The sequence below is a fragment of the Mastomys coucha genome, unplaced genomic scaffold (genome assembly GCF_008632895.1).
Source record: "Mastomys coucha isolate ucsf_1 unplaced genomic scaffold, UCSF_Mcou_1 pScaffold21, whole genome shotgun sequence".
NCBI lineage: Eukaryota > Metazoa > Chordata > Mammalia > Rodentia > Muridae > Mastomys > Mastomys coucha.
The window spans coordinates 2,871,109-2,890,285 of NW_022196904.1; the positions used below are offsets into that span (position 1 = coordinate 2,871,109).

At 44.5% G+C, this 19,177-nt stretch overlaps 1 protein-coding gene across 1 annotated transcript in view; it reads left to right on the top strand.

The window, feature by feature from the left end:
• The first annotated feature begins 3,322 nt into the window (after window positions 1-3,322).
• Window positions 3,323-19,177, top strand: part of Nlrp5 (NLR family pyrin domain containing 5) — a 24,851-nt gene continuing 8,996 nt past the window's right edge. Inside the window, 8 exon segments of the mRNA XM_031390914.1 lie at window positions 3,323-3,413; window positions 10,144-10,322; window positions 10,325-10,525; window positions 10,528-10,784; window positions 10,786-11,201; window positions 11,729-11,842; window positions 15,151-15,321; window positions 18,740-18,910. Of these exon segments, the coding sequence (XP_031246774.1) occupies window positions 3,331-3,413; window positions 10,144-10,322; window positions 10,325-10,525; window positions 10,528-10,784; window positions 10,786-11,201; window positions 11,729-11,842; window positions 15,151-15,321; window positions 18,740-18,910 (1,592 nt within the window). The 5' untranslated portion in view covers window positions 3,323-3,330.

Consider the following 19,177-nt stretch of genomic DNA (forward strand, 5'->3'; position numbering starts at 1 on the left):
TGCGTTAGTCGGGCACTGGCAGAGCCTCTCACTGGCTGTGAGCTCCACTTCTGCGTTAGTCAGGCACTTCAGAGCCTCTCACTGGCTGTGAGCTCCACTTCTGCGTTAGTCGGGCACTTCAGAGCCTCTCACTGGCTGTGAGCTCCACTTCTGCGTTAGTCAGGCACTTCAGAGCCTCTCAGGAGACAGCTACATCCAGCTATCTTCCAGACTCCATCTTTTGGTCTGGGGAGAAACTGGATGAACAATTTTTGGTGAAAATGTGACAAAAATTTCCTCCTGTCAGTCACATAGATGGTGGTCACTTACCCTGTAGTGTCCTGGGAAACAGAGCATTGTATCACAGCATCCAGTGTCTGTCAGAAGCCACCATTTTACTCTTGTTACTCTGAATCTAAAAAATGGAATGGATTTTCTTGAATATGAGTTAGGCAGGTTCTTTAAACCAACATGTATTACAGAATGTTTGTATCCAAGTGAAAAGTGAACCGTGTCATCCATCTGCTAACATATGAAATGTTAGTGTGTGCCAATTAGTTTTCGTCAACGTGACACCAGCAAGAGAAACCTAGTGAAGAAGAAGGAACTTAATTGGCTTGTAGGTAAGTCTATGGGGGAGCATCATGATTGATTGATGACCCTGGGTGTGAAGTTATATATATGTAGGCTCAGTCAAGGTGGGCAAGCCAGTAAGCAGCTTTACTCCATGGCATCTGCTTTGCTTCTTGCTTGAAGAGTCCTGTCTTGAGTTCCTGCCTTGACTTCCATTCATAGTAGGCTGTGAATGGGAAGGGAAAGCCAAAAAAATCCTTTTCTGCCCCAAGCTGCCTTTGGTTGTGATGTTTTGAATCCCAGCAAGAGACACCATACTAATACAGTGAGCACACCCAGTGAAGGACAGCAGTTTACAGCCTATTGTACATCAAATGATTTCATGCAGTCTACAGCCTATTGTACATCAAATGACTTCATGCAGTCTACAGCCTATTGTACATCAAATGACTTCATGCAGTCTACAGCCTATTGTACATCAAATGACTTCATGCAGTCTACAGCCTATTGTACATCAAATGACTTCATGCAGTCTACAGCCTATTGTACATCAAATGACTTCATGCAGTCTACAGCCTATTGTACATCAAATGACTTCATGCAGTCTACAGCCTATTGTACATCAAATGACTTCATGTAGTATTGTTGAATTTGAAAGAGTCTTTATTGGGGTTTGGATATCAACTATCCAAGTGTTTGAACATTCAACCATGTGTTTGAACATTGGTTCCTAGGATGTGGACCTATCTGGCATTGTTGTAGAAAGCTGGGAAATATAGCCTGGCAGATACAACTTGGTTAGAGGGGATCTGGGAACTGCTAGCTGGGTGTAACCATCTTCCTCAGGACTCCAGTGCCCTACTGACCAGCATTTCCTGTCCTGAGGACAGAATGTGAAGGAAACCAGAGGGTTGTGTGGTGTCATCATTGGTCCATTTCAGCTCTGACCTTCGTTGGGAGGTCATTGGCCTGCCCACTTACATCTAGCTGAGGCTGCCTCCTGTCCTTACAGTGAGAACTGTTGCTGTTGGTTGGCTGGAGAGCATTTGGATCTCTAGGCTGGTGAGCCACTGCACTTGGTTCTTCATGTGTAGTTGAATCTGAAAACAGTGAGTTTTCTTCTACATTCCTATGTTTCAGTTTAGAGGTTTCTGATATCTGGTTTTATTTTATTTTTTTTTTAAAGATTTATTTATTTATTATATGTAAGTACACTGTAGCTGTCTTCAGACGCACCAGAAGAGGGCATCAGATCTCATTTTGGGTGGTTGTGAGCCACCATGTGGTTGCTGTGATTTGAACTCATGACCTTCTGAAGAGCAGTCGGTGCTCTTCCCTGCTGAGCCATCTCACCAGCCCAATATCTGGTTTTAAAATAACTCCCTCTTCTTGTCCTCTCTTGGTTTGAGGTATGATTTGGAGGAATTTCATTTTCTTTGTTATTTAAGTTGTTTGACTTTTTATTTAAAAAGCCCTATTTTACATTACATTACTTTATTCCTTTCACTGTTTTGGAACATTAGTTTATACTAACTACACAGCATGCTCATTGTCACAGTGATGTTTCCACATGTGTACATGAAGGACTTTGACTGTTCTCTCCTTGCTGATCACACATTCTCTTGCCTGTCCCTTCTATCCCTTCCAAGTCTCTCAGTGTTTCCCTGCTTTGTTCAACCCCTTACTTTCCAAGTACGGGCCTGTTGTTGGAAATATTAGAAAGGAACCAGCACGTTCCTGCACTTGGGGCTCTGCCCCAACTGCCCAGCAGGCCATGCACTGGAGGGCAATGGTCAACCTGTTTTCATTTCATTGAGACTCTTTGGCCCAGAGCTCCCCAAACATCCCCATCCCAGCTCAATAAATATTCACTGGCAGGTCATTACCATGCCAACTTCATGCTTCAAATCCCCCACAGCCTTTGTGGTGCACATCTGGCAAACCCATGCTTTGTGTCTGTACCTCTCTCTCTTGAACCCAGTTGAACCGCCACATGAAGGAAAATGCCATACAGACTTAGTTCAGAAACAATGGTAACTCAAACTCTGGGTACAACAACTAAAATCCTAATCTGTAAGCCTAATTAAATCTAAATCCTCCAGTGGCAAATCCTGACGGATCCGCCATTGAAACCCAGAGACACTCATAATTATACCTTGTCCTCATGCTATCCCTTTCCAAAAAGACCTCTCTTCTGCCTCCTATCTTCCTCCATCTAACCTGGAAGTCCCATCTACTGAGGAATTAGACCCCTGAATTCTAATGTGTTGCATGCAGGATTGGAGTTTGGTTACCCACAGCAGGTTCTCAGAGCTACATGTAATTCAGGCTCCAAGAAATCCCACACCTCTGTCCTCTGCTGGCACACACAAAGCTGAAGACACCTCTAATTACAAGGATCACTTACTAGCTCAATACAATCTAATTGTAAGCTGCGAGCACAGGTCTGAAATTTGAAGGCATTGAGGATGACTAACAAAGGATAACACTTGATGCCTTTAACCCAGCACCTCATAGTCACACCTATCCTAAGCCACTCAGAAGAACTAGTGTAGAATGTGTGTGTTAGGTTCCAAATGGGAGCATCTTTGCCTGCCTATGTTAGTTGCTTTACTTAACTTTTGAGGCAAAGGACCTGACATCACAGACTACATGGAACATAAACTGAGCAGGGACTTGCCATAATCTGTTGTGTAGTTTGGACTTGAAGTATTCTCATACCAAGCTGAGACAATCAGACTGACTTATTAACTCTTCCTCTCTGTTACAGAAAGCACAATGACTGCTCCAGAAAAAGACAATAAAGCAATCCTGAAAGACCAAGGACCAGAACAGGAACAAACATCAGGTTTGCTGGCAGGGTGGAGTGTAAAGATGGATGCACTTAAAGCCACATGCTCTATAGGTTTTAATCTGAAGAATTAGATCCCAAATTCTTATGTATTGCAACAGGAGTGCAGTTTGGTTACCACCACTCACATCAGGTTCTCAGAGCTATGTGTAACTCCGGCTCCAAGAAATCCAACACCTCTGTCCTCTGCTAGCACAAGGCTCATACATACCCACACATAGACATGTAATTACAAGTTAAAATCAGCCTTTGTTTTAACAGTGGATGTATTTTGAGGAAGGAAACCTAAGGTTGACCTCTGGCATCCACATCAACATGCACACACATTCTTGACATTTATGACATACCACATGCCATATATACACAAACAAATCTTTCAAATTTACCAGACAGAGTTGTTGAGGGTAGTGTTGAGTGCTTCAGCCCCAGTTGACTGGTATCTGTGCCTATCCTTTTACTGCTATCCCCACTGGCTTTAATGTTGTTTCTTTCAGGGTAAATGAATCTTTGTATTTGTGTACAAGACTGGGGTGAGGGGATTCTTGGTCCTATTGATTCTGTCATGAATTTAATAGTGCCTTGACAATTTCTCTTTGGGAAATGATCAGCTAGGCTCTTGATATTGACTGCATTAATTTGCGTCTGTGCTTGGGTACATTGCTGTTACTAATAAGATTGAATCTTGAAAAGACAGTAAAGCAGTCAAAGAAATGTTTCCTACACTACAATCAAAGTTCAATCCTAGAACCTGTCAAAATATTCTGGTGGGAGTGGCATGTGGCTAGAAAACCACAACCAAGAAGGCAGAGCCAGGTGGATCCCTGGTGCTTGATGGCTAGCCCAGTCAACCATGATGAGATCCAAGTTTAAAGAGACTCTCCAAAACTAAGATTGGAGACCAGAGAGATAGCTCAGAGAGTAAGATCACTTGGTCACTTTTCTGGAGAATCCAGGTTCAGTTTTCAGCTTTCACTTGCCAACTCATATCTGTAAGTCTAGTTCCAGGGGATCTGCCCTCTTGTGGTCTCAGCAGGCACAGCCTACACAGTGTACAGGGACATACATACAGGCAAATCATTCTTAAAGGAAGATAAAGATACCTTTAAGCATTAAGATTGAGAGTGACTGAGAAAGACATGAAATGTCAGCCTCTGGTCCATGCATGTGCACACAAATGTACACAAGGACCTGCCTACTCGCATGTACACACAGAGCCTTGACAACCACACTTCTACAAAGAAGTGATTCCAAATGCTGACACTTCCTCAGGAGCCTCTACCCAATCTCTGATGCAATTTTTAAGTGTCTTGATCTTGCACAGGTAGGTGCAGCTGCTTGCTTTCATGTGGCCACAGCCGTATCATGTACAGAGGACAGCAGTTCACAGCTCTCCTCCCTATCCTCTGCTCCCTAAGAATAGGGGTAGTTCATACAGATGGTATCTCTGCTTTAAACAGAAAGCAAAATCATGTTGGTTGGGTTTTTTTCCTCCCTTTACCAGAAACCTTACAAGCAGGAAGAGGAAGAAGATGCAATGACAAAAGCAGGTGAACAAGGTGACTAAAATTCTTATTCATGATCAATCTATAGGGAGCCTGGGTGCAAGCAACATATGGCATTCAGATAGGAATGTGGGGTCCGGGTTTCACTAGTGTCTCTGCCTGAACATTCCCTATGTGTCCTGGGGAAGAACATAACAGACAGAGCCATGTGGCTCAGTGCAATTTCTGTTGGGTCACAGCTTATGGAAATTTCAAATAACCCATAAATCCAGCAAACTGACAACACAAGCACAAGGGTGACTAGTTCTAAACACCTCTGACAGTAGTTAACCACACTGATCAAATTTAGAGATTTTATTGGGTTTCAAATTAGCATACAGTGTGAATTTGGTTCTTTTTTGTTAGTGGTTTTATTATTATAGATTATATATAAAATGAGTTTCCCTTTGATATTTTCATACAGCTATCCCCACCTCTACTTTGATTTGTGGTCACCCAGTGTGTTTGACTGGGTTGCTTACAAGAGCCTGGAAGAAAGGTTATTTACAGAGGCATGGACACCTTACCAGTGGATACGCCACTGAAGAACGTCTCATTTCCCCAGCAACCATTAACTGCCGATAGATCCTCAGGCAGTGGCAGGACCTCATGTATTCCAGGTTGGCCTCAAACTCTTTATGTAGTTGAGGATGATCTTGAACACTTAATCCTCCTGAGTGATAGAATTACAGGTGTGTGTGGGAACACATCTGGTTTGTATGGTGTACTGCTTTAACACCAAGGCAGTGACTCTATCCACTGAGCCACCTCCCCAGACCCACTGTGTCATAACTCATGTAGTTTCTTCTAATCTGTTGTCCTCTCCCACTTCCAGCCTCTGCCCTCCACCCCATAACTTGCTTTCTGCTCTTATGTCACATGTATTGTCACCCTCTCTTTACTTCTCTCCCCTACTACTTAAGATATCTTTTCCCCTTCTCCAAGGTCTCTTTCGACTTTTATGTGGGGTGTGTATGTGTGTGTGTGTGTGTGTGTGTGTGTGTGTGTGTGTGTGTGTGTGTTGATAAACAAAATCTAGGAGAAAACATGCAGTATTTGTCTTTCTGAGTCTGGCATATTTTGCCTAACAACAATTGCCAGTTCCATCCACTTTACTGAATAAAATAGAATTCCATTAGTACAGCCAGATGGTAGTGGCTCATGCCTCAATCCTGGCACTTAAGAGGCAGAGGCAGGTTGATCTCTGTGAGTTTAAGGCCAGTCTGGTCTACAGAGCAACTTCCAGGACATCCAGAGAAACTTTGTCTCAGAAAATAAAGCAAAAGAAGATATTGTAAATATATCTTTTTTTTTTGCATTCCTTGTGTTGCCTTGTAATATTCCATTGTTAATCCCAGCACTCAAGAGGCAAAGGAAAGTGGATCTTTGTAAGTCCCAAGCCAGTCAAGTTTACATAGTGAAAAATAAGTAAATATATTACATTGTAGAGCTGGGGAGATAGCACAATGGTTAGAGCACTTGCTGCTCTTGTAGAGGTCTGGGATGCGATTCACAGCACACATAGGGCATCTTACAACCATCTATAACTCCAGTTCCCAGCAATTTGAGGCTACCTCTGACCTTCTCAGACACCAGGCATACATATCATATACATACATACATACATACATACATACATACATGGAAAGCACTTCCTACACCTAAAAATTTTTAATTTAAAAAATAAGCCCTAATGCATTGCATGAGCAAGCTGCATTCTCTCTATTCTCCCACTGGTGGGATTTTTCCTTTGCTATTTCTTCTTTGTTAGTGGCTAAACCAGCTGTAAGCATATGGTGTCCACTGAGGCACTGATTAGAAGCATTGATGGGACTTGGATGAGATATTTACATTGTATGCTTAGTAGAACTGAGGGTCTGACCAGCTCAGACAAGAGCTGCATCCTACTTTGCTTCCCACAAAGCCCGATGGGAGGCAATACTGGGAGTCATGACTCTAGGCCTGGAGGTCATGACCCTTTTGGGGGTCAAACAACCCTTTCACAGGGGTCACATGTCAGATATCCTAAGTATCAGGTGTTTATGACTTACAAGAGTAACAAAAGTATAGTTATGAATAGCAATAACTGGTTGGGGGTCACTACAACATGAGGAACTGTATTAAAGGGTCACAGCATTGGAAAGATCGAGAACCACTGCTCTAGACTGCAGGTGGGGCCTGTACCCTGACAAACACATCATGTTAACCCTGAGTGAATTATACCATCATTATTCAGCCATGTTGAAAAACTGATATTTTGCAGTGCCCTCCTATGCTATTTTGAAGGAGTAGGCTTCAAGACAGGGTTTCTGTCCTGGAACCAGCTCTGTAGACCAAGCTGGCTTCAAACTCACAGAGATCCACCTGCCTCTGCCTCTGCCTCTGCCTCTGCCTCTGCCTCTGCCTCTGCCTCTGCCTCTGCCTCTGCCTCTGCCTCTGCCTCTGCCTCTGCCTCTGCCTCTGCCTCTGCCTCTGCCTCTCTGCCTCTGCCTCTCTGCCTCTGCCTCTGCCTCTGCCTCCTGAGTGCTAGGGTTACAGTTGTATGCCACCTCTGCCTGACTGGAATCCATACTATTAAATATAAATATTGATGGCATTTTTGAGCCTTTCACTATGGTCCACGCACTGTGGTGCATATCATAGTATCATTGTCATGTCACTTGTTCAATAACTACCTCATTAAAGGAATTTCTTGCCGCAGGCTGGCAATCTGGGCCTCCCTCAACCCACGGGAGAAACGGGGGTCCTAGTCAGGTCGACAAGGCATAGGCGAAGAAATGATGGCAGAGACGACACATGAAGTACAGAATCTGAATGTATTTCTTAAAAATGGCATCAGACTTTTGGAGATGGTAAATCTGGCAGCTCAGCAGTTAAGGTACATCTGAAGCCATCTAAAACATACTGGGTCTAAAGCAGCAGCTATCTTCTCTGGACTGGTGCTGCATCCCCCGGGCCCAAGTACTCTGGGCCCAGGGGATGCAGATTGCATGAATCTGAGTCCTAATCCATCTAAGTTCTAGTGCTAGTCTTGCATGCGAGTCCAAGTCCTTCTCCAAGTCCTTCTGCACCAAGTGAAAAGCAGGCTTATATGGCATACAGCAAGCAGGGCAGATGACAAGAGTCACATAGATAGAGGTAGGTGACACATCAAGGTCGGTGATCTTACTGACCAAGATCACTGTATCCAGTTGTGAAGCAGGCAGAAGAGCAATGGTGCCCCTCCCTGCTGGGGCTAATTTGGTATTCCTATGCTAATTCTCTGGGTCCTGCTGGAGGCAATGACTAGGAGGTTTTAATCTAACATTTCTAGCTAACGTCTTTGGGTGGAAGCCCTTCATTACTCTCTAGTATGTAAAACATTTCTAACTATTATGAACTGTCTATTGCTCTAAGGAATGTGCTTGACCTCTGTTGCTAGCTGTGGTAGGGCAGATTCCTTGAGAGAAATTACAAGTTATGGGAAGCTTGGTAATAAACCAGGATAGGTTAGAAACATTGTGTTGGCCAGGAAACAATGCCCAATCTTAGCCATTTATGAATCATTTCTTGGGGTACCTTTATGCCTAATTTTGAGGGCATGTTGACGATTGGAAAGACTGATCTGGAACACGTCTGAGTTAGGGGATACCAGCGACTGTCTATCCAGGAGGCACAGAACTCCTTTTGGAACCTTATTGCCTCTTATCCTTTTTTTTTTTTTTAATTTTTAAAGATTTATTTATTTATTTTACATATGTGAATACATTGTTGCTGTCTTCAGACACACCAGAAGAGGGCATCCGATCCCATTACAGATGGTTGTTAGCCACCATGCGGTTGCTGGGAACTGAACTCAGGACCTTTGGAAGAGCAGTCAGTGCTCTTAACCACTGAGCCATCTCTCCAGCCCACCTCTTATCCTTAATCAGGATTTTATCCCCGATATTTTGGATGTGACTGGAGTAGATGAGTGTGCGTGGCAATTTCTATCTGTCATCATCGGGGTTTCTATTACTACAACAAAACACCATGACCAAAATGTAAGTTGGGGAGGAAAGGATTTATTTCGCAGTCTGGAGCATGGGTGTAATAATTAAGTCTGTAGGTGGGGGATGGGGGGGTGGCGAAGCCAGGAAGTCTTAGGTCCAACTACAGGCTGCGTTCTGACTCTCCATGCAAACCTAAATCTGTTAGCATGGCCAAGGTTCAATATAAAAATACTGCATTGTTCAATTCAGCAAATAGAGTTTAAGATCTTTGATGCATGAGGGACTGAGTTTGGGACCCCAGAGTAACAAAATGTTGGGTATGATGGCGGTGTGCTTATAGTCACAGCAATGGCTTATAATCACAGATGGGATGGAGAGAAAGGCAAGCCTCTATAGCTGACTATAGCTCACTGGCCAAAGGTAGCCCAGTCTACATGGATCTTATAGGAAATACGTGGCTCAGAAGAAGCTAGACTGAACTATGCATATAACTAAGTGGGTGGAGTATCTTCTAACATGCATAAAGCCATGGGGATCAGTCACCAGTGCAACATAAAACCAAGCACGGTGGTGCACACCTGTAATCCCAGGAGTTAGGATATACACAGGAGGATCAGAAGTTCAAAGCCATTGTTGTCTACATAGCAAATTTGAAGCCATCTTGAGTTATGAGACTCTTCTCTCAAAACAGGTAATGAAGTAGCAAGAACATTGTATATAGCTATCTGACTTAAAACCAAAGTGAGGGGGCTGGAGAAGTGGCTCAGTGGTTAAGAGCACTGACTGCTCTTCCAAAGGTCCTGAGTTCAAATCCCAGCAAACACATGGTGGCTCACCATCATCTATAATGAGATCTGATGCCCTCTTCTGGTTTGTCTGAAAACAGCAACAGTGTACTTACATATAATAAATAAATAAATCTTTAAAAAAAAAAAACCAACAAGGTGAGAGTGTGTGTTAACACATACTTATATGTATTCAGTACAACATATTTTGATTTTATAGATATAGCAGTGATCAATTAAAGGCAATTAGCATATTAATCACCTTAAACTTCCACCATCTCTTTATTATAAATCCATTCAGATTTCCTCCCATATATTTTGAGATGTTTTAAGCCATTGTTATTTATACTCATGGTGCAGATATACATGTCAGTTTCATTAAAAATAAGACTTTGTTCACATTTTGTTTTTCTTCTGTCCTCTTATCTGACCTCATATCATAGAGGTGACCTAAAAGACTACAAGGCCCACATGATAGCTAAATTCGACACAAGTGTGGATCTACACTATATCAGCCCAGAGATGAAAGTATTGTCTGATGCTTTTAAACCATACCAGAAAGCCTTCAGGCCTCACACCATTATCCTACATGGACAATCAGGAGTTGGGAAGTCAGCTTTGGCTACAATATTGTTCTGGGCTGGGCACAGGGTAAACTCTACCAAGACATGTCCTACATCTTCTTCTCTGTTAGAGAAATAAAGTGGACAGAGAAGAGCAGTTTGGCACAGTTGATTCCCAAGGACTACTGGGCTCCAGTGACAAAGATTGTGTCCCAACCAGAAAGACTCTTGTTTGTCACATTTGATTTGGATGATATGGACTCTATCTCCAACATGACGATATGACACTCTCCAGAGACTGGAATGATGAACAGCCCATATACATCCTGATGTACAGCCTCCTGAGAAAGGCCCTCCTACTCCAGTCCTTTCTCATCATTACCATCAGAAACACAGGCTTAGAAAAGCTCAAGTCGATGGTGGTGTCCCCCCTCTATATACTGGTTGAAGGACTGTCTGCATCAAGGAGGTCTCAGCTGGTCCTCAAGAACATCTCCGATGACTATCAGAGGATGACTATCAGAGGATGCCTTGATAGAAAACCAGCAGCTATTTGACCAATGCCAGGCCCTGTCTGTATGCTCATTGGTCTGTGAAGCTCTACAGCTGCAGAAGAAGCTGGGAAAGAATTGCACCCAACCCTACCAGACTCTCACCAGTTTGTATGCCACGTTGGTGTTCCACCAGCTCACCTTGAAAAGGCCTTCCCAGAGCGCACTCAGTCAGGAAGAGCAGATTACCCTAGTGGGTTTGTGCAGGATGGCGGCTGAGGGAGTGTGGGCCAAGAGGTCTGTGTTCTACGATGATGACCTGAAGACCTACAGCCTAAAGGAGTCTGAGATCTCGGCCCTCTTTCACATGGACATCCTTCTCCAGGTTGGCCACAGCAATGAGCAGTGTTATACTTTCTTCTACCTCAGCCTGCAGGATTTCTTATAGCCTATAACTCCAGCTCCAGGGAGATTTGATGCCCTCCTCTGGCCTCCATGAGCACATATGTAGAGACTTGAAGACAACATGCAGACACACACACATACAGACACACACATGCACAGACTTATGCACAGTTACACAATTTTAAAAATATAATTTTTTTAGTGTCATACAATACAGTCATACCATTTCACCATTACAGTGAGTTAGAATTTAAGTCATCAGGTGACTGGGAGGACTGAAGGCTCCTCTAATTGGTCTAGCATATCCCCAGGGAATACTGAAGTATCAAAGGAGCGTAACTGTAAGGCTGATCCTGAGAGCACGTACCAGGTAGCACCCACTGAGCTGGCTGTCCTGCTCTCCCTTACAGTCTCGTCTCCCTCCTGTGGCTGGCCTGGCTGTGGCAGACGCTTATGTTCAAATCTACCTGTTCAATCATATTTTCTCTCACTTCTTCCCCTCACTGACACAGGACACAGTGTAATCCCCTCCTCATAGAGTGGTGGGGAAACCTCTGCTCTTGGCTCAGCACCTACCTGAACTTGAAGGAGCTGGACTTGGGCGACAGCATCTTGAACCAATGGGCCATGAAGACCCTGTGCCTCGAGCTGCGGAATCCGTCCTGTGGTATAGAGAAGCTGACGTAAGTGCCACCCAGCCTGGTGCAAGCAATCCTTCCCGTGGCTTCTCCTGCTAAGACAAGGTTCTTCTATAAACCCTGAGGAGATGTATTCTGAGACGATAAGTGCTATAGAAGATCTCTTGCATGAACCAAGTCCCCAGCAGCATGGGTGGCAGCTAACCAAAAGACCTTACAAAAAGAGGTACATGGGTTTGAGGCAAGCTTAATTACTGTGGATTTTGAAGTATAAGTAGGAACTGGTTAGTAAGGAAGAACATGAGAGGAGGACTGTAGAGCCAATAATATAACATGAGGTAATTAGTAGAGGTGTATGATTTACATCATTCTTTGATTACTCTTTAATAACTCTAAAAATGTACAAATATATGAACAGCTAATGGTTAAATACAACAAGGGTAACAGCAGTCTGTCTGGGAAGAAGCTGCCGTAATTCCCCTCAGAAGAGGCAGTTTGATGGAAGGAAGAGCAGAATTTACAGGAACAATACAATGGAGAGAGAGCCAAACATGGTGGGGCCCTTAAAATGGAGAGGTTTCCCTTTAAACACTGGAGAGCAGCTTTGTTAAAGAGAAAGAATGAGGCAGAGAGACCGGAGTGATGGGTCAGTGGTTAGAGCATCACCTGCTCTTGCAGAGGACTCGGGTACTGTTCCCAGCACCCACATGGTAGCTCACGGACTCTATAACTCCAGCTCCAAGGAATCCAATTTTCTCTTGCCACCTCCATGGGCCCCCGCACATGTGTGGTGCATGTACAGCCATGCAGGTGCACACACATACACATTAATGGGAGAGTATGCTCAAGTCATCACAAGAGGGATGTTGGGCTTGAGTCAAAAGGAGCCCCTTCAGAATGAGCCCTTCATTAACACATCTCGGCAAATCCCTCTGAGAAGTCTCTCTGGACCAAATCCCCAGAACAATGGAAAGGTCTGGCTTTTAGGAATTGTGAGAAGTTTCCCATCACATGATTTAGTTCAGCATAGCACATGTGACAAGGAGCATGAAGGACCCAATTGAGAGCTGTCAAGTCACAGCACAGACCACTTAACTCTGTCCCAGCATTGCTGCAGGAAGGTGGCATGGCCTGTTTGCCTCAGGCTGTGGGATCTGACCTGTTGTAAGAAACACTACCCTTTAGAGGCAGCCTCATGCTGTAACACTAATACAGATCTGAGCCTGCTACAGATGCCAGGTGTCAGGGAGGGAGGATAAATCCCAGCTCTACTTTAGACAAAAAGCCCACTCTTTAACTTGCCCTCCCAAGCCAGGGAAAATCCACATGACACCCAGCTTGGGGCTGGTCAAGTTCTCAGTTGCTAATGCACGCATTGAGTTCCTGCCCTGACTTCCCTAGACGATAGACTACAAGCTGTAGTGATGGTGTTTTATCACAGCAATAGAAGTCCCAACTGAGACGATGACTAAAAGCTACACGGGGAGAAAGAGTTTTCTTTCATAACTCTCAGGTCATTGAGGTAAGTCAGGGCACAAACTGAAGCAGAAGTCATGGAGGAATGCTACTTAACTGGCTTGCTCCCCATTGTGCGCTCAGCCTGTTTTCTTATACACCCAGGACTACCTGTCCAGGGGTGGCACTGCCCACAGTGCTCTGAGTCCCTCACACATCAATCATTATCCAAAAACATGCCCTTCATATGTGCCTAGAGGACAGTTTGATTAAGGCATTTTCTCAATTGAGCGTCCTCCTCCCCAGAGTCTAGAATTATCAAGTTGACAAGTGATGTGTTTGAGCGGCAGCGGGTCACGTCTGCAAGTATCACCAGGCCCAGACAGTTCCACGTGTAAGAGGTTTAATTGAGAGGGAGTAGGAGATAGTGGTGCAGAAAGAGAGGGGAGAGAGAGAGAGCAAAGAGGAGGAGAGGAAGATGGAGGAAAGTACCCATATATATATAGGTTGTGACATAGCAATCCAGGTAAAGGTGGGAGTTGAACCCAATGGATTCTGGGAATATGGTGGCCGTTGCCCTGGCAACAGGTCTGTGGACCCGCCCATGTATCGCCGCAGGTTCTGGATGCTAACAACAAGAAAAAGAAAAAACAAAAATTGAGACAGCGGGTAGGTGTGCCCATGCTCGGTGAACTGTAATGAAAAAGTCTTGTGTTTGATGCTTCCTAGGATCCCTGTAGACAAGAGGTTCTCAACCTGTGGGTTGTGACCCTTTAGGGGTCAAATGACCCATTCACAGGGGTCATACATCAGATATCCTGCATATCAGATAGTTACATTATGGTTTATAACAATAGTAACATCACAGCTATGAACAATGAAAATAATTTTATGGTTGGAGGTCACTACAACATGAAGAACTATAAAAGGGTCACAGCACTAGGAAAGGTGAGAACTACCACTCTGGAGAGAGCTCTCCAAAACAGGATTGGTTAATGTCCCATTCCTGGGAGCTCTCGCACATTGTGGGGTGCTGTAAAATTAAAGGCAAATAGAGCAGAGGGGCGTGGCTTAGTAAGTAGAATTCCTGTCTGGCATGCAGTAAGGCAGACTTCAACCACCAGGATCATGTAAACTATATGTGAGGGCACAAGCCTATAATCCTAGCACTTGGGAAGTGTGGCAGGTGGACCTGAAGTCCAAGGTCAGTAGCTTCTTGCAGAAGACCTGCATTGGGTTCCTAGCCTGTAACTCCAGCTCTCATGAGCTAGTGCCCTCTGCTGGCTGCTGTGGGTTCCTGAATGCACATGCGCACAAAAACCTTTAAGAGTGTTAAAAAGCCGTTCAGCATCGTCCTCAGCTACATCGTGAGTTTGAGACCAGCTTAGGATAAATTAGAGCCCATCTCAGAAAAGGAAAACTCAACTGACAGAAGTGTTCGCTCAGGGCTTCAGTGACAGAGGGAGGAGTTTGACACAGCATAGGCTACGTGAGACTCTGTCTCAGAAACAAACTGTATACAAAGAGCTGGTAAAGGGCTCATAGAACACACAAGAGCTGCAGGGTTCAGTCCCCATAGGTGCACAAACCCAAGCAAAGTGCTCAAAGCTGTAATCCCAGTGCCAGAGGTGGATGCAGGAGGAGTGGATCAGCCTCAGCTATTTAGCAATTTGGAGGCTAACCTGGGCTAACACAAGGCCTTGTCTCAGAAAGAAGGTCACAAGTAATGTCAGGCATTTTTTTTTAAAGTGGTTATGTAACTACAGTGAACTTTCTCAATGAGAACTGTCCCAGGCCATCTTGTGAAGTGTTTCCTATCAAGACATGTTGAGGAGTTGACACTTTGGAGCTGAGTGGAGAGAGGGATGAGAAGATAACCTTGTGCTGCCTCTCTCCAGGCTGGATTCCTGTGAGTTAACCCTCGCTGGTTAGGAGATGATCTCCACACTCCTCCTTTCAACCGCCAGCCTAAAGTGTCTCAGCCTGGCCAAAAACAAGGTGGGAGTGAAGAGCATGATATCCCTCAGGAATGCCTTGAGTATCTCAGCGTGTCCACTGCAGAAGCTGATGTGAGTCTCCCCTCCTCTTGCCCCATGACTCTGTTGCATCTGAGATGGGTAGGACTGGCGAGTGTTTCTCCAGAATGAGGATGGTAGTAGCTATGGCCTCATGGGAATGCCCTGGTGTTGAGACATACTAGAAACCCCATTCATTCAATCATGGCAGCCCTTCTGTTGAAAGGGAGTCTCATGGATGTCAGCCAAAGGCCTCTGTCCTAACAAAGTTCTTTTGAGTGTGACACCTATATGAGTCAAGTGGGTTAGTTCACACTTGACTCCACTGTTAGGGTTACCTGCTCATTCGGTGACCAATAATTTCCTTCTTGTTTGCTCAAGCCCAAAGCGGAACATGTACATAGTGGGCACAGGTATATAGTTACAATGCCCAATAGGGTACAGTTGTCTATGTCTAGCACCCAGGAGGCTAAAACAGAAGGATCATAGCAAGTCTGAAGTCAGCCTGAGCTACACAATGAGATCTTGTCTTCTCTCTCTCTCTCTGTCTCTCTCTGTCTCTCTGTCTTTCTCCCTCACTCTCTCTCTCCTCCCCCCTCTCACACACACACAAAACACAAACCAGGAAGAAGTGCTGGGAGGTGGCTCTGTTGGTGAAGAACACCTGTGCAAGCATGAGGACCAGAGTTGAGATCACCAGAATCCCTGTAAATGCTAGACGAGCTTGGTGGGATACATACAGCGCTAAGCAGGAAGACAGGATCCCCAGAGCAATCTGGCTTGTCAGACTAGACACACTGAAGAGCTTTGGGTTTAGTCAGAGACCCTGCCTCGATAAAAAGACAGAGATTGATCAAGGAAGACACCCAATGTCAACCTCGGGCCTCAAGCATGTATGCAGAGACATTTGCACCTGCACATACATGTGCAGACACACAAATATACATACATGCACACACTACACATGCCAATAGGAGGAGGAGGGTCCTAATAGAGGGATCATCTGAATCCAGATAACTCTGACCTGGGGAGACAAAGGAGCCAACAGAGGAGAGGCATGTATAAGGATGTTGTTTTATAGACATGCTTCTACATGGAAACTTGGGGCAGTTGTTACTGGTCCAGTTTTCCTGTATATAGAGAGGAGAGTGAAGAGGTGATAATTATAGAAACCACCATTTAAATTGAAATGAGATTTACTAGCTCTCATCAGTGCCTGCTTGCCTTCTCCAAACATGTATGGAGTGGCCACTGTCTTTAGTCTCACTGGTAAGCCAGGAGGCAGTTTTAGGCTAAGTCACTCATTCATGGATGAACTATTATCAATGGGCAAAACAGAAAATCTGATCCATAGTCACCACTCAGAGCTGTGTGCTGGCACCTGTCACAGCTCTTACTTATTAAAGTCATAGAAATCAAATAGTACAAATCACCCTCTACAGGCCAGAGGCAAGGCTGGAAAGATGGCTCTGATGTAACAGCACTCGCCACCGAATTTGGTTCCAGGGACTCAGACGGCTCCCAACCACCTGTCACTCCAGCTTCAAGGGCTCCAGCACCCTCCTGTGGCCTCTGCAGGCACTACAACCGCATACACATACATAAATAAAAATCTTAAAGGTCAGAAACAGAAGAAATGACAATAATGTCAACGTGGTTGCTGGACATTGGTCCAATCCATCTGGTTTCTTTATTCATCAGAAGAGATCCACCATTAGTGGTACTGAATAACAGGTACACACAACAGGCCATCCTAAGAATTCCAAGTTTGTTGGGGTACTTAGTTTGGCCACAGCCCTATGAGAAGGGGTCTATAAGGCTTTTGTTTTCTAGTTTGGCAGCTTTCTTTTAAACGTCTAAATATGAGGTAATCAAATAGATTTCACATTGGCAAATATGTCAATTATGTCAAATATGTAATCAAATAGTTTACATAGTCAATCTATTGTCACACATGGAGGAATTTCCTCCCAAAGATTCATAGTGGTGGTCGGTGAGATGGACAGGAACAAAGAATTCGTAGGCCAGTGAGATGGCTCAGCAGATAAAGATGCCTACTGCCGAGGAAAAGTTTAAATGAATGTTTGTGCGTGTGTATGTGTGCATACTAAGATCTACTGTATTTTGTGAGCATCTGCATATTAGTGCAGTACCTGAGGAGGACAGAAGAGGGCATCAGATCCCTAGGAGCTGGAGTTACAAGTAGCTGTGAGCCATTCAGTTTAGGCTCTGGGGACTGAACTCAGCTCTTTGGAAGAACAGCAAGCTCTCTTAACCATGAGCTATCCATCCAGACCCTGTATGGGCACATCCTGTATGTTCAACATGACACTCGTGCACAGATATTCTCCTTTTTATCACCCGTATGCTCACCTACTGTCTCCTTTTATTCTCTGGACACATTCATTTCTATTTTCCTGATGTTTATATATACACAGTTGTATGTACACATAAACTCATGGGCTGGCTGGCGGGACCAGCACCAGGCCTTGACGATCTTAGCCTAGGTCTTGAACCCACATGGTGAAAAGTGACTCATTTCAGTTGTTCTCTGCATGCACATGAGTGTGTACATGCACATGTACACACATACTCACACTGTGCATATAATAGATAAAATGCACTTTTAAAAAGTGTGAGGCTGATGCTGGGCGGTGGTGGCGCACGCCTTTAATCCCAGCACTTGGGAGGCAGAGGCAGGTGGATTTCTGAGTTCGAGGCCAGCCTGGTCTACAGGGTGAGTTCCAGGACAGCCAGGGCTACACAGAGAAACCCTGTCTCGGGGGGAAAAAAAAATGTGAGGCTGGAGAGACGGCTCAGCAGTTATGAATACTTGTTCTTTCAGAGTTCTGAATACCCACACTGGGCATCTCACAATCACCTGTAACTCCGGCTCCAGAGAATCTAATGTCCCCTCTGGCCTTGTTGGGCACCCACATGCTCATAGACACATACAGACACACACAAATATACATAAACTTTTTTTGTTTGTTTGTTTGTTTTGTTTTTCGAGACAGGGTTTCTCTGCGTAGCCCTGGCTGTCCTAGTACTCACTGTGTAGACCAGGCTGGCCTCAAACTCAGAAATCCTCCTGCCTCTGCCTCCCAAGTGCTGGGATTAAAGGCGTGTGCCACCACCGCCCAGCTACATAAACATTTTTAAATAATTTTTAAAAAATTAACTTTAGGAACCACAAATGAAATTGACTTGATTCACTTAATATCCTTGTTTCTTGTTACCTCCATTTCTCTACAAATGGCAACTTCATTCTCATGATGGCTGGAAAAATATTCCATTAACTACATATACATTCTCCATATCAATTCTTCTGTTGTTGGACACTTCTGTTGGTTCCATAGTTTAGCTCTTGTGAGTAGTACCATAATAATGTTGGAATGTAAGTTCGGAGGAGGGAAACTTAAGAATGAACCTCATTGTTTTCTCTTTTGGGGGTGTGGGGCTCTCCGTGCAGACTGGACAGCTGTGATCTCACACCTGTTAGCTGCCACATTCTGGCCTCAGCCCTTTTCAGCAACCAGAACTTGACTCACCTGTGCCTGTCAAACAACAGCCTGGGGACTGAAGAAGTGCACCAGCTGTGTCAGTTCATAAAGAATCCAGAATGTGCTCTCCAGTGGCTGATGTGAGTCTGGTTAGTTCCTTTGGGTGGCCATCACAGCTTTCAGAGTAATAGATGTGTGTGTGTTCTATCAGGGAAAGATGCAGGTGGGGGGTTACAGTGTGGGAGGTAGAGTGATGGCATAGGTGCAGTAGGAGCAGCCTCCTCCAGTGAATTGGATACTTTTGTATTGCTGTGATGCAACACCCTGACAAAAAGTAACTTAAAGAAGATAGGGGATTGTGGTTTATTTTAGCTCAGGGTTCCAGAGAGCGAGATTCCAGCTGCATG